This window comes from Rhipicephalus microplus, chromosome X (assembly GCF_043290135.1).
Source record: "Rhipicephalus microplus isolate Deutch F79 chromosome X, USDA_Rmic, whole genome shotgun sequence".
In the NCBI taxonomy this organism is placed as follows: Eukaryota; Metazoa; Arthropoda; class Arachnida; order Ixodida; family Ixodidae; genus Rhipicephalus; species Rhipicephalus microplus.
The window spans coordinates 187664932-187680766 of NC_134710.1; the positions used below are offsets into that span (position 1 = coordinate 187664932).

Genomic DNA, 15835 nt, shown 5'->3' on the forward strand with positions numbered 1-15835 from the left:
GCACGAGGTCGTCTCATTGAACGATTTCTCTTCTCTTCCGGTGCCTGTTTGTTGAATAGGAAAGAGCCAACATACTATAACGTTGCCAACAAAACTTACTCGTCTATAGACCTCAGCATCGTATCACCTTCACTCCTACCCCTACTGAAATGGAAAATCATAAATAATCTATATGGAAGTGACCATTTTCCTGTAGTGTTGAGTTCACAAACAACATATGAATGTCCTCTACATGTTCCCAAATGGCTGATAAACAAAGCAGACTGGGAACAGTTCCACAACACTACACGTTTGAGTTGGACAGACATATGTAGGTTAGACATAGATGAAGCTGTGCAGTACTTCACAGCTTTTCTAACTGACGCAGCAGCCAGGTGCATACCGCAAACATCTGGAATGCCCGGCAAACGACACGTTCCATGGTGGAACACGGAGTGTCGTAATGCGCGAAAGGAACAGAACAGGGCATGGAGATTGCTGCGGAACTCGCCAGCAGCGGAAAATCTTGACACCTTCAAGAAAATAAAGTCTCAAGGAAGGAGAACGTGTCGGCAGGCTAGAAGAGAAAGCTGGCAGAAGTTTTTGTCAGGGATCAACTCATACACATAGGAGGCTAAAGTCTGGAACATGGTCGGTAGGATAGCAGGGAAACAAGTACACACACATCCACTCGTAAACACTCAAGGTGATACCTTGGAAGATCAGGCAAACTTCCTCGGGGCACATTTTGAACGGGTATCCAGCTCGTCCCACTATACTGGCACTTTCCAAAAATACAGAACAAGAATGGAAAAGCAGAAACTCGAACACAAATCCACTAGATACGAGGCATATAACCAAGCTTTCAGTCTAGCGGAGCTCCGAACATCTCTAAACTCCTGCATACTTCTGCCCCAGGTTCTGACCGTGTGGTGTATGAAATGTTAAAAAACCTACCAGCCGAAACACGAAAAACCCTACTTTGTTTGTACAATGCTATCTGGTTTTCTGGCACTATCCCTACCTCCTGGAAAGAGGCTATTATTATTCCCATTTTGAAAGAGGGCAAGGACCCTTCTTTAGCTTCAAGTTATAGGCCTATTGCACTTACAAGCTGCTTGTGCAAAGTATACGAAAAAATGATAAACTGCCGACTTGTACATATCCTTGAAACAAACAATTTGCTCGACCCATTTCAGTGCGGGTTTCGAGAAAGTAGATCCACCACAGACCACCTTGTTCGTATCGAGGCACAGATCAGAGACGCCTTTGTCCATAAACAATATTTTCTCTTTGTGTTCCTCGATATCGAAAAGGCGTATGATACAACATGGCGTTTCGGAATTCTAAGAGACTTGTCCCACCTTGGTGTGTGCGGAAGAATGTTTTATATAATCGAAAGTTACCTGTCAAACCGGACATTCCGTGTCCGTCTGGGCAGTGTGCTCTCCCAAACATTTGTCCAGGAAACAGGCGTGCCACAAGGTGGCGTGCTTAGTTGCACACTTTTTATTATCAAAATGAATTCTTTGCACTTGTCCATTCCCCGCAATATGCTCTATTGTACATATGTCGACGACGTTCAGCTTGGCTTCAAGTCATGCAACTTGGCCATGTGTGAGCGGCAGGTTCAGCTGGGTTTAAATAAGGTCTCCAAATGGGCAGATGAAAACGGATTTCGACTTAACCCACAAAAAAGCACGTGTGTCTTGTTCTCTCGAAAGAGAGGCATGCACTCGGAACCTAACATTCGACTGAACGGGCAACGTCTGTCCGTCAAAGCCGAGCATAAATTCTTAGGCTTAATCTTGGACAACAAGTTGACCTTCGTATCGTACATCAAGTATTTAAAAACAAAATGTTTAAAAGCCATGAATGTTATAAAAGTGTTGTCACATACTACGTGGGGTAGTGATAGGCAATGCCTCATGAACCTTTATAGAAACCTCATTCGCACCCGCTTAGATTATGGGGCCGTTGTCTATCAGTCTGCTACTCAAAGTGCCTTGAAGATGCTGGACCCCGTGCACCATTTGGGCATCCGCCTTTCTACGGGTGCTTTTCGCACCAGCCCCATAGAAAGCCTTTATGTTGAGTCAAATGAGTGGTCGCTTCAGCTGCAGAGAACTTACATGTCCTTTGTTTATTTCCTTAAGGTGAAAGCAGACAAGAAGCACCCCTCATACTCTACAATTAATGATTTGTTGAGCTCAACTCTGTTTCAAAGCAGGCCTTCGATGAGGCAGCCCTTCTCAGTTCGCCTGAAGTGTCTAGCTGAAGAAACTGCAGTGTCACTTAAACACAGTTTAGTGGCTCCTGTAGCATACCCGCCACCGTGGCAGTGGCAGACTATAGACTGCGATGTGTCTTTCCTAGAAGTTACAAAACATGCACCTATTGCCCATATCCGAACATACTTTTTGGAACTCCAACACAAATACACACGTCCTGAGTTCTTCACAGATGCCTCCAAGACTAACTCCTCTGTGTCCTACGCTGCTGTCGGCCCATCCTTTTCGGATGCTGGCCCTCTACATCCACGCACAAGTATCTTCACAGCGGAAGCTTACGCGATACTTGTGGCAGCTAAACACATCAAACAATTATAAATACAAAAAGCAGTAATTTATACAGACTCCCTCAGTGTGGTAACGGCTCTGCACAGTCTTAAAAAACAAAAAAACCCGGTCCTTGTCTCACTTTACTCCATTTTGTGCACACTCTACGCACTCAAACAACATGTTGTAGTGTGCTGGGTGCCAGGGCACCGTGAGATCCAAGGCAACGTGAGGGCGGATCAGCTCGCTGCATCCGTCCATGAGAGCACCGCCATTACATCCATGTCAATCCCGGCCCTTGATCTTAAGCCGTCTCTCAAACGAAACCTCAGGGTATACTGGCAGAGCAAGTGGGATACACACACACAAAACAAACTACACATTATTAAGCCACACCTTGGTCATTGGCTGCCAGTATCAAAATCTCGTCATACAGAGGTAATACTAACGAGACTCAGGATAGGACACACATACACAACACACACATATCTTTTGTCCGGTGGCGATCCACCATTGTGTGACAGATGTGGTGAAGAATTAAGTCCTTCACATGTTAATTCAGTGCAAACACTTAGAATCTCTAAGAAAACAGCATTTTCCGTTACCCTACCGACAACATATACCTTTACACCCTGCAATGTTCGTTGGTAGGGAACCGCTTTTTAGTTATAAATCATTGTTAGCGTTTTTAAAGGAAATTCATAATTTTCATATCATATACCCGGGCATTCCGTAGCACGACCTCTCCAGAGAGGTTTTCGCTGCGGTGGCTACACAACAAAGCACTTGCCTCACGGCCCTTGGACGCAAGGGTACGAACGAGTGAGGCACTTGTGCTAATGCCATACATGTCCACCATCCTTTTTATTATCATCAACTTTTGTCATCTATTCGCACCACAGTCACCTTTCACGGCATGGTCATGATTTTATTACTTGTATATTTTTACCCGCCTTACGGCGAGGAATTTTATGACCCTTATACAGCCGCTAATCACAATCATTGTCTACATTCCTTATCCCATGAACTGGCGCTCTTTGGCCATCAAATGGCCCTTGCGCCAAAAAACACCATATATCATCATCCAGGCAGCAGTCTTCTTTCTTCTTCTTCCGGCGTTTGATGATGATATTTTATAGGCTCCCGCCCGCCCAAGTTGAAATGTGATAAGCTCTCGCGGGCTATTTGAAACAACCTTCCATAGGGTATATGTGGTTCACCGATCTTCTTAGAAGCTCTTTTTTGCCTGTGCGAAGGAGACAAGCTCTTGTTATTCCGTCTCGCCCAGGGTAGAGTTTTTCAATCCGGCACATTTTTCAAAATATTCTTGGAGCCTTGTCCTCAACCAACACGATGTCACCCTGTGAGAGTGGTGTTGCTTGCCGCGTCTTAGCTTTGACCGTAGCTCCTATTTCCTTGATGTATTCTTGATGCCATCTTTTCCACCAAACGCGCACGAGTTTGCATCTGCGTCGCCATGCGTCTTCAATGTCATCGTTGTTCAGTCTTGTTTGTCCGTCTTGAAGCTGTCGCCGTCCACCTATGATGTCTGCCAGCGTTAGTGGCATTGGCTCGTCAGGTTCTCCATATACGCAAGTCAATGGTCGATTGTTGAGTGTTCCTTCAACTTCTGCTACAATAGTGCGTAGCTCCTCTACCGAAGCTGTGCTTTTCGATATTATTTTTCGCATCGATGTCTTCAAGCTTCTTATGAGGCGCTCGTAAAATCCTCCCCTCCATGGCGCGCACTCGGCTATCGTTTTCCACTGAATTTGTTGGCCACTGCAGTAATTCTTTAAGACCTCGTTTTTAATTGTTTCGAGCATTCTGTTGATTTCCTTTCCAGCTTTTATAATTGTTTTGGCATTGCCCGAGTAGATTACTGCTGGCATTCCCCATCGAGCTGTAAATGGTCGGAGTGCTTGTAGAAAACTTGACGATGACAAATGGATGGTAACTTCCAAGTGTACTCCTCTTGTTACCGCGCAGGTGAATATCAGTACATATTGCTTCACAATCTGGTTCTTGTCCTTTGCGTAAAGAGATCCTGTGAAGTCAACTCCCGTAACTTTGAATGGCTCTGCTTCAGTGACTCTGTCTGCCGGAAGTAGAGGTATGTCTTGAGTCGCCGGTCTGGAGTTATGCCTCTTGCAAATGACACATTTATTTAGAACTCTTTTCACTGCTTGTCTACCCTACAATATCCAGAACTTAGTTTGAAGTTGCGCTAGCGTCACTTGAACTCCTCCGTGTGATACCATTTTATGCACGTGACGTATTAGCAGTTCCGTGAAATGCTCATCCTTTGGAATTACTATTACGTGCTTGTTGAATTCTTGGCTGCACTGCAATCGTCCCTTCTGTCTGATGATTCCATCGTCATCAAGGTATACTTCGTGTCCATTAATTTCAAATGATTGAGTGTTTGAATAGGCCTCACCCTTTGTTTGTCTCAGTGATATTTGGGTCTGTCTTATCCAGTATTTCTCTGCATTTGTTACCTCTTTTCCTGTCAACGGCCCTTTGTGATTTTCCTTTCTTGTGTTGTTTATGAATCTGAACACCCATGCTGTCACTCTCATAAGCCGTCCGTATGATGAATACCTTTCGATTTCCAAGATTGGCTCAATTTCGGCTCTTCCCATGCATTGGTGACATTGTGTTTTATGCTGGTCTTCCACGTCTGTATTTGTGCCAATTATGCTTACTAAGTTCTTTTCCAGTGATGTTACCCATTCGGGACCGTTCTACCATGACTGACGTTATCAATGCCTTTGCGCTTATTCATCGTGTAAGTAGGTCAGCAGGGTTGTCGTCACTTAGAACGAATGACCACCTTGCTTGAAGTGTTTTTTCTCTAATTTCTGCGATTCTGTTGGCAACAAACGAATCCCTTTTGCTTGTTCCCTTGATCCAGTGAAGCACAATCATCGAGTCCGTCCAGCAGTGTATTTCCTGAATTCTTTCGTTGAAGTGACCTTTGATGTAGTCGCATAATCGTGTCTACCACTGCTGCCATCAGTTCAAGTCGCGCCAATGTCAGCTCTTTAATTGGAGCTACGCGGCTTTTTGCTGTTACTAGCCTTGATTCTTTGCTTCCATCGTGGTATACTGCTATCAAGTATGCTGCCGCTCCGTGTGCTAATGGGCTCGCGTCGGCAAATACATGCAGCTTGTATGCTTGTACTGGTTGATTCTTGCTTGCGTAGCATCGTGGGATTTCTATAACTCGAAAGTCCTCCGCTTCAGACATAAGGTTCTTCCATTTGTCGCATTCATCTTTAGGGAGCTGGTCGTCCCACGTGACGTTCGTTTTCCACAGTCTCTGCAGTCCTATTTTCGCGCGTACTGTGAATGGCGACAACAAACCGAGTGGGTCAAATATCTTCGCTGTGGTTTGTAACACAGCCCTTTTTGTCAAGTACGTTGTATCTGTTAATAAATTACACTTTTCCCTAGGGAAGCAAATCATGTCCTTTGAGTGTTTCCATATCAAGCTCGGAAGCATTGTAAATCTTCTAGATCGAATATCTATGTAAGAATCGTCCCTTTCGTTTTCATCAATTATTTTGTTTAATCGCTCTTCATTGGATGTCCATTTTCTCAAATTCTTCGCTGCCTCTCTGAACACTTGCTTTGCCTCTTTGTACAACTTGACTGCTTCATCAAGCGTTGCTGCTCCCAAAATGACATCATCCACGTAGATCGCTTTCTGCAGTGTCCTTGTCGTACCAGGAAACTGGTCTTCCACTTGTTTCAAATGGTGTTTAATTGTAGCTGCCAGTATAAACGTGCTTGGTGTTGTTCCGAACGTTTCTCTTGTCATGCGCCATGTTTGCACTTCATTCATTAACCTTCCTTTAGCGTCATGCTTCCACCACAGAAATCTCATTACATCTCTATCCTCTTCATGTATAGAGATTTGTAGAAATGCCTTCTCAACATCTCCAACTAATGCCACATTTTCTTTTCGGAAATTAATGAGCAGCGATAGCATGTCCTCATTCAAATTGGGTCCTGCCTCTAGGTTCTCGTTTAAAGACATGCCTTTTCGAGAATGTGTTCAGGCGTCAAACACTACTCGAACCTTTGTTGTGGCTCGGTTCTCTCTAATGATCGCATGATGTGGCATGTAGTAGCGAAGTGCATTTGGCTGTTCTGATTGCTCTTGGACCTCCTCTGCAACTCCTAATGCCATATACTCTGATATAGCTTTGTGGTAGCAATACAGCATGTCTTCATTTTTCTGCAGCCTTTTAGTCAGTTGCTGTAGTCTTTTTATCGCATTTTCCTTGTTGCTTTCCAAGTTTACATCCCGTTTCCATGGCAAGCTGACTTGATAGCGACCATTTTGTTGTACAATCTTGCACTCGAATTCACTTCATTTTCGGTGTTATGCAAACTATTTCTTGTGATCCCCATTGACTCCAGGCTCCAGAGCTTCTGTAGCTCCTGCTGGAATTCTGTCTCCGCAGCTTCGACCTTTAGAACCATGACTGCTTGATTATGTGTTAGTTTTGTCTTGCTTTGCTCTGACGGCCCTTGCAGTACCCATCCCAGTATAGTTTCTACTGCCATCAGTCTGTCCTCAATTCTTTGAGTTCTACCAGTAAAGAATTCCCAATAATAGTCTGTCTGAGCCAATCAGTAGTTCTACAGAATCTCTTGCTGTCGTCTCGGTCCTGTTATCAGCCACTTGTATCTTTAGCTGTTTCATTTTCTCGCTGAGTTTCTTAGTTGGAGTGGGTATACAACTGTGCGAGGTGACATCGACTTGTAACGCTTCAATCACTGTTGTCGTGCTTGTTTCTCATGATCCTACAGTCACTTGCACCACGTTCATTAGTTTGACCTTTTCGTCTCCTTCAAATGAACCAATCGTCAGCCTTTCCTGTCGCAACACCTTCGCACCTATTTCTTTCGCTAATCCCACTTAAATAAATGAACGTTGACTTCCGCTGTCTAATAACAAACGGCAATGGTTGCCACATGTTTCTTCTTCTACGCACGCTACAGCCGTCTGCAAAAGCACAAACTTATGCTTGATATTTTTGGTTGCGTGTAGCGTAGACGTCGTCGCTTCGCCTTGCGCTCTTGAGACCAGCTCTGCCCTTGTTTTCTGCATCACCGTTCTACATACCGACGTGGCATGTCGTCCCTTGCATTGCTTGCATTTTACTTGGGCCTTGCAAATGCGTGCAGTGTGGTTTGGTCGCGTGCATCTGAAGCATGCTCTATTTTCGGTAAGCATAGCTTTCTTTTCATTTATTGGAATGCTCCTACGACAGTTTTCGGTTGCGTGGGTTTTCTGCTTGCAGAATAAGCATATTCTGTCCGCTGAGCTATAGAAGCTTGAAGTTGTGCGCATCTGTCCGCGGTTCTCTCTTGGTTTTGCAGTTATCCTCTCTTGTTCACGTTGTGTTTCTTCACGAAAAGCCACTTGCTCTCTTAAGAATAACATAAGCCTGTCCAGCTTTTCCTCGCACGCTTTTCCCATTGCATTGTTTTGCTCGCCGTTTTCTGAAGCTGAGCTGTTGCTCATAGCATCTTTTGACTTGAACTGCACTGATAATTCTGGTGGAATTGCTCTTTTCATTACCCATAACAACATCGGCGCATAGCTCTCGGTTTCCACTTTTAGTGATTTGAGTACCAATATCTTAACTTGCACTCTCTGTACTAGCCTATTTAAGTTATCGGTATCTTGAACAAACCTCACTTACTCCAAACTCAATAGCTCATTCATGTGCATTTCAATGGAATGTTCTCGATTGCCGAACGTTTTTTGCAGTATTTTGATTGCGTCATCATAATTTTCCTCTGCCGAGTACTGAAGTCCTTCAATAGCAGCCGCCGCTTTTCTGGTTAGTGATGCTAACAAGTAATTGAACTTCTATCCCTTGCTCATGTTCGGTCTCAGGTGAACTGCCGACTCGTACTGAGACCAAAAGCGGTTCCACTCCAAAGTTTTTCCCCCAAACTTTATCATTTCAAGCTTAAGTAGCTTAACTAGTTCCGTTGCTTCTTGTCCTGTACTTGAGGGCGTCACTTGCCTTGTCCTATCGCTTGAATCCGATTGTTCAGGCTGTCGAAGTCTGAATTCTATTACAGATAAGATCGTCATTAATTTCATGTCCTACTCTATGACGCTTTCGAATTCAGCTTAGGCATTGTCTTCTGTAAGAAACTTTTCCATTTGCTCGTTCGCGCTCTTGAGATTTTCGCTTATTGCTTTAATCTGCGCCTGCGTTGTAAGCAGCTGCTCCCGGTTAGCTCCATCATTAATTTGCTGCTCGGCTGCGTTAATCAGTCGCGTGATCTAAGAGCGAAGCGTTTTCCTTTTCTTCGTTATCACTTCTTTGCTCATATTGAAGTGGTTAACAATGACTCCTTACTTGTCAATCGTTCGTTCTGATGCTCGTACTGTCCACCGTGGTCTCGTCGTTCGATCCAGGTCGATCCTCTGCTCCTCCGCCGTTTCCTTCTCTGCTGCTTCGTGGCAGGTTGACCTTTCTTGCCGGCGAGGAGGTAGTATCCTGGTCACGGCACCATTATTAAGCCGATCGAGACCAGGGACTGCTTCGAACGAATACGGTTTATTAGAAGTAGTGAAGTAGCGCACGCTCGCTCCAGGCAGCAGTCTTCTTTCTTCTTCTTCCGGCGTTTGAGGATGATATTTTATAGATCCTTCATCTTAAAGGTGCGCTTGTTCGGCATTTTATAGTAAGTGTGAACTTTCGTTGGCCATGCTTAATTTTTGTGACATTTATTCTTTTATTAATGAAACCGAAATGTGAGAGCCGCAGTGATATTTGCCAAAATGAAAAAAATTCTTGGTTTTATCAAGGTGCCAAACTCTAAATGCAGCATAAAAAGCAGAATAAATATTGAAGGACAATTTCCAACCACATTTTCGTTTGAAATGTGGTTGGGACATTAAGAAAACAATTTAGCCGAGAGGGGTTTAAAGGACCTTTGACAACGAATTTGGAAACTCGAGATGCTTGTGTTGTTTGATAGTCCTGCATGCGGGGCCACCTCTATTCAGGTAAAAGCTGAATAGAGGTGAATAGAAACCTCTAGAAAACTGAATAGAAAAGCTGAATAGAAAACCTCTAGCTGATTATTAGTGACGAGCACAGCCTAGAAGGTATTTTAATTTGGTTTTAAAGTGAAGGTGTGGGCTCTTCTCAGTATTCAGGTGCAATCGTCATTTTCTGTGGTTTGACGTAGATCGGGACTTCCCTTGTGACGTTGCAGGGTCAACATTTGCGGGGCACACACAATACCCCAACTGGCACCCGGCGAGGAATATTGTTCGTCATTTCCCTTGCTCTATTGTCGGGCTGCTCTCAAAGTAGTTTTCGCTGCTTGCGCCGGGAATGCTTTTCTTTTTGCTGAGGGGGACACGCTCATCATTTCATTCTTCACCACACGCGGGTCCCCTTATTTGAAAACTGTTTCAGGCGCTGCTCCACTGTGGGACGCCGTTTCTTGAGGAGTTTAAGCGGGCGTTTTAAACTGATGCAAAATCGTTTTTAATTAATGTTACTAACATTAATTGTACGATTCTTTAAAGCATTTACAGTATAATTTCGGCATTACCGAAATTATACAGCTACAAATTACTGCAAAATCTCACAAACAAAACTTTTGCTGTTAGGACTCCTTTAAGAAGTTGGGGAAATTTTAGTGGAAATAAGCAGGGCAGACGCTGGCAAGCATGGTCTTTAATACGAAGAAGCTACTTGGAGAAACTCCAGGCTAAAACGGCTGAACTAGAAGAAAACCTCTCGGGCATGGGCACTGTGGAAAACTTTGTTCTGTGCAGTGCATGTTTTTTTGTATCTAGTATTTTTGTGTGAACCAAGTTGCTAGAGACAATTTTCATCTTTACTGTTAATGAGTATTGGATTTAATGAACTAATTTATGGTCTGAATGCTATTGAGTCATAACAAGGTTCAACTATAGTGTGCCTGGTTGGTTTGTTTTCTGTAACAGACCAGTCTTTTTCTTGTCAATAAGTAATTGTAGGTAAAGCTAAGTAAATTTCAAAAGTGGCAATGACACTGAGCTTTTGTAGGAACTACAGAGATGCATTGCCAGCTTCTTTTTATGCGTCTAATTAAAATTATGAAGCCTCCCCTAAAAGCAAGACTAGTCATCTTCTATGTAAGAGTTTAATTGCTTACATGTACCTAACCTGAATATTTTGCTTTCATGTGCCTTTAAAAATTCTTCACTATGCCTCATAGGAAACTGCTGGGCCATAGAAGGTGTCGAGCAACATTTATGAGCTAAAATAACCTTTAGTGATAGCTATTAATCGGATAAAACACTACGAAGGTAGGAAAGGTCCCACCCAGATGACTGAAGCGTGGCAACTGATTACTTCTGCAACACGAAATAGTCATGCTGATGTACTCCGACAGCGGGCCCCAACATCTGGCTTATGACATGGTTATTGAGTGACAGGGTTGCCACTGACTTTCGAGAAAAATTTGCCAAACGATGAGCAAATTATCACCAAATCACCATTTTTCTTCAAATTTTGCGAAAAAAGTCGCCACTCTCTATATGTGTGGCGTGCCTTGTAACAAAAATTTCTTATATATAGCACTGTGGAGTAGGATACCAAATATAAACCCCATATCATACTGATGTTCTTCACTGCCAGTCACATCGCCCGCTCCACAATGGGAGCACTGAGAAAGGGCATGCGTGACATAGCAGCGTTCTTTAATGCTGGCCTCTCAGAACAGAAGTTTGTGATGGTTTCAGTTGTAGCTAATACAGGATGAAGCAGTCGCAACAACAAGAAAGGGACACCGCGCATAGCCCTTTTGCTGATTTAGAGAATTTCGCTGCTGTGGAATTATGAGTCCGATAATTGAAAAACTTTATTACAAAGCAATGGAAATAAACTTGAAAGCACTGCGTAACTGTTGTAATGCCCGCGCCATGCTTTGTGTGTGGTCATGCTTCTGCTCTTCATTCGCCTCACTGCAGTTTCAGAAGTCTGCCGAAAGAAGCCGAACTTTTTGGTCCTGCATAAAAGTATGTTAATAAATTTAAACTCTACACACCAAACTAGAGCGTACTAAAGCAGTGAAGTAGTCGACAAGCTATTTGGGACAGTTTGAGCTGTGGTCAAAATGCGTACCGTCACTAAGTCGCACCAGAAGCAAAACTTTCAAGAAACTGAAAGCTTTTAGAGCCCCGAAAAAACACAGTATAACACCACTGCCTCACGTAGCAGTCCACTTGCGTAAATTTTGCTGGGAGTTTGCTGACGGACGCACCAGTGCCTCCAGGATCCAAGTGCATTAGGAGATACACACGAGAAACAAAACAAACATACTAAGTTGCACCTTCTATAGAAGGGTCTAAAACTACGAAAAATATAAAAAATGTCACCCATCTTTTTGAAGGCACTGAAGACACAATGCAGAACTCTGTCGAGGCCTAAGCCGAAAATAACCAAAAATTTGCCAAGCTACCATTCATAATTTTAGGTCTCCTTGGGTCTCTCAAATTCGCCAATTTGGTGAAAAGTAGCCGCAAGTGGCAACCCTGTCGAGTGAGCACCACTCATTGGGACAAGCTTGTGTGCATTTACCTTTGCGGTGGAAATGCCACTGTCTTCTATAGTTGTACTTGACTATTGATAGAACCAAATCAAATGTCTCAAAGCATGTTGAAAGGATGCAAGCTTTTTAATATTGAAGTACTATCAGTATTTTTTCAATACACTTGAAATGTCCCAGGTCCTGTTTTGAATGCTGAAGTTGCTGGCACTGCTACCTGTGCAAGAGATGAGCCAAGCATTGAAGGTATGACTGACTGCATTATCACTTTGATAGGAAACGCAGCATATACTTTGGTGGGGCACATACAGTCAAACCACTATGCACAAGGCATGTCCTTTTTAGTACCTTACAGAGTTCTTTTAAATTGCTTCTGACAAATAGCACACTTGTAGTCTTTCAACTTTTATCTCAATGGTACTTTTTATTTTATGCTGCATTAACATGCATTTTACAAATGAGTGGGATTGTTATGACGAAGCAACAGTGGTGTAATGAAGACTGTAGGAATGCTCGTAAGAAAAAATTAAACTTGGGGTGTGCCTTGTCAAGTCTCAATCACGGAGAACCTCGTAAGTTTTGAATTTATGAAGCCACAAGCAAGGTGAATATGACACATTGCTAGAACAGAACGCTAGTGAGAAGTACATATTGAGTTTGGGGAGTACTTTGAGAATGTGCGTAGCTCTTTAGACTGTTCAGGACCACCCCCCAACCACAAATAAATGTCAGGGAGTGAGGCACCAGAACTGTAGCTGAGCAAATTGTCCTTTGTTGTTTCGTTTGTACATTAGGAGCCAATATACCACTGTATCATTAAAAGGCTTGCTGTAGTGGGGTGCTCTTGGTTAACTTAAAATTGTCCGGGGTACTTAAAGGGACACTAAAGTGAAACAGTGAATTACTTTAAGCTGATAAATATTACTCTGTACATTTTAGTGTCGTTAGTTTTGCCACTATAGATTTAATAATTGAGAAAATGAATGTCGAAAGTTTATCTTTTAGGTTTTTCTCTGAAATCATCAATGGTGACGTTTTTCCCATGTTTTGGCCATACTGATTTTACAAAATTTCCTGAATGTTAAAAAAAAAACAAAAAACTTATAAAATATAAAATTTCTTGTATGTTAAAGGGACACTGAAGGCAAATATTCAGTGTACATTTACCATTGAAATGGCAGTGCAGAAACCTCGTAGTGCTACTTTTGTGCCAAGGAAGTGCTTATTTTGAAATAGAATTACAATTTAGTGGTCAACATTGCGTTAGCGCACTTCAAATCCTCCGCCTGAAAGCGGTATTTCTAATGTCACTGCTGTCGTGCCCAGTCTTGCCTGCTTTTACTGTGCAGCCGCCGACACTAGTAGCAGCAGAGCGAAAGTAGCGGGGTCCCCGCCAGCAACAACAGCCATTGAACAATTTTTCGCTTGCTTGGTTCAGCTGGGCCCAGCTTGATAGCACCACTTATGCAGCCTAACCAGGCGAAAAGGGAACTTTTGAACCATTCGCACTATTCCCAATAGTAATACCAGGCAGTTCTTTTTTCTATGAAACAAAGAAACGGACAAGCATCATTTTATTACTTGATGCACGGAAAGTTCTTTTTTTTTTATTGCAGCTAGTTTGATTACTAGTGAATAATTGTAGTCCGATGCTCTCACATCATTGGGATTATTTCTAAAATGTCCCACTCGGGCCACATGTCGTGTGATTTATTTAGCTTAATTTCTTGTTAAGTAGGGCTCTGCTGTTGATAATATTGCTGTTCTGGACATCATACAGTGAGCTTTCACTCTGGCATTAGTTATTTGCCTTTTGGGTCTCGTTAAGTCTTTGGCACCCTCAGAAGACAATGTACTTCATTTTTATGAATTGAGAACTATGTATGTGGTGCGAGACGCCATCAAAATCTATGACATCACAGAGGCTGGGGCGAGAACTTAAAGGTGGCATCGCCACCCACGTTTTCTGGCTTACTAAGCAACTTCTCGCAGCAAGCATGTTAGTTTTGGTATCGTGAGAGTTATTTATTAATACAACAAAAACTTTCTTCAGAAATTTGTGACGACTCAATGAAACTGTCCCCAGTTATAGAGTTCGAGCTCTTCTTTTCAAATCTGCTTTCACTTTTTTATAGCTCATTTGGCTAATTTTTTGCTGACCATGCAATTGTGAAAAAAAAGAATGCATTTTCATGCAAGCTTAGACAACAATAGTGAGCATAAAAAAACACTAAAAATAGTAAATCTTGCACCTAATGAATTGAGGAATTCAATAATGCGAAGAAACATTGAATATGTGCTAGTCTATAGAAATATTATAATGTAAAGTTTCACTTTTACCATACTTTTGAAATTATCTAGCTGAATATGCTTATGGTAACCTCTGAAAGTTGTTTCAGAACATGTTAAACATTAGGCATGCCGAGTTTCATTACAGTCTGACTACAAAAAGCGCACAAATTTTAGTGTGCAAACTAAAAAAATGCATCAAAATGAATAACTGAAAAAAGCATGTCCGAAAGTTAAAAAAAATGTTTAATAATATACTCTTCAACCAATCTGCATGGAATTCACAGAGAATGTCAGCAAAGCTATCTAGAAAAGGTTCACCTTCTCAGAATGACCCAGCACCATATTGTTAAATCTTGACAGTCTCTGCGAGCTGCCTCCTCCCGGCAGGCTTCTTTTGCGGCACTGTACCGATGGGCCATTGCTCTCCGACTCGTGCGAGGTTTTCTGCAGCGGTATGCACTTTGTTGCCAATGGCAGTCAAAGTTGTAGTGTCCTGGTTTTCGAACACCAAGGATTGAACAAAACCGCACGTATTGTAACCACTGGCTTCACATTGACGGCAAAGCTGTCCCGTGCACTGCCGCTGGCATACGTCTCCTCGCTTCCAATGAATGTCTATGACGAATACACGTGGATGAAATAACAGTTGCAGGACATGCATCATTTTGGCAATAAAGTTCCGAAAACGGTGCCAGTCCTTATCGTCTACTTGCCGATACTCGAACGGAAAACTCGCACCACTCGCATTCCTCTGGGGCACACTGCGCCGCTGACAAGGTCCTGCATCACATCGATCTCGCAAATAAATGCGCATCCGCGTTCGTCCTGACGCTTGCTTTCATCGTCGAACATTTTCATCGTTCACTCTGAAGCACTGACAAGGTCATCGAGGCTAGGTCATACAGCTTGAAAAACCCTAGCAGCAGATGAAAGGCCTAGCAGCAGATGAAAGGCCTAGCAGCAGATGAAGCTCTCTTCGCCGGAGCTTACCGCTTGCGTTTGGGGCGCCTTCTCTTGTACTGGCGCCTCGTAATGAACTTCCGTGAACGAAAGTCATGTTTTTTGACGGCATCCATGGTGCGAAAACAGTAATTCTGGCTGTTGTGTTCGTAGATGTTTTGGAAAAATCTAGAGAATAAAGAAACAGCGCTCGCGCCTGACTGCGCGGCGGAATGCTAGCAACCAATGGCAGGGCTCTGATTATACCCCATGACTTCAAAGGCCCACTTGCCACGCTAGAATGCAGAGGGGAAACTTTTCTCGCTTTTCTTACTTTCTTTTGTATTTTCAGCGCCAAGCCTCGCATTGGTTTTTTATTCTGGCCTCGCTGCCGAAGTGGGCTCTGGGCAATGCCTCCTCTAGAAAGATGCCTGCGACATCGCACGCTTTCTTATGGGAGACCAGCGCTGGATAGGTGG

At 43.1% G+C, this 15835-nt stretch overlaps 1 protein-coding gene across 3 annotated transcripts in view; it reads left to right on the forward strand.

Annotated features, from left to right (window-relative positions):
- The window catches only part of LOC119177304 (uncharacterized), a 206879-nt gene that overhangs the window by 75714 nt on the left and 115330 nt on the right, over positions 1-15835 (forward strand). For 2 of the 3 annotated variants that reach the window (XM_037428763.2, XM_037428764.2), the window contains one exon: positions 12306-12371. The exons of the other annotated variant lie outside the window; for it this stretch is intronic. In XM_037428763.2, the coding sequence (XP_037284660.2) occupies positions 12306-12371 (66 nt within the window). The remainder of the gene's footprint in view (positions 1-12305; positions 12372-15835) is intronic. 3 annotated transcript variants of the gene reach the window in all.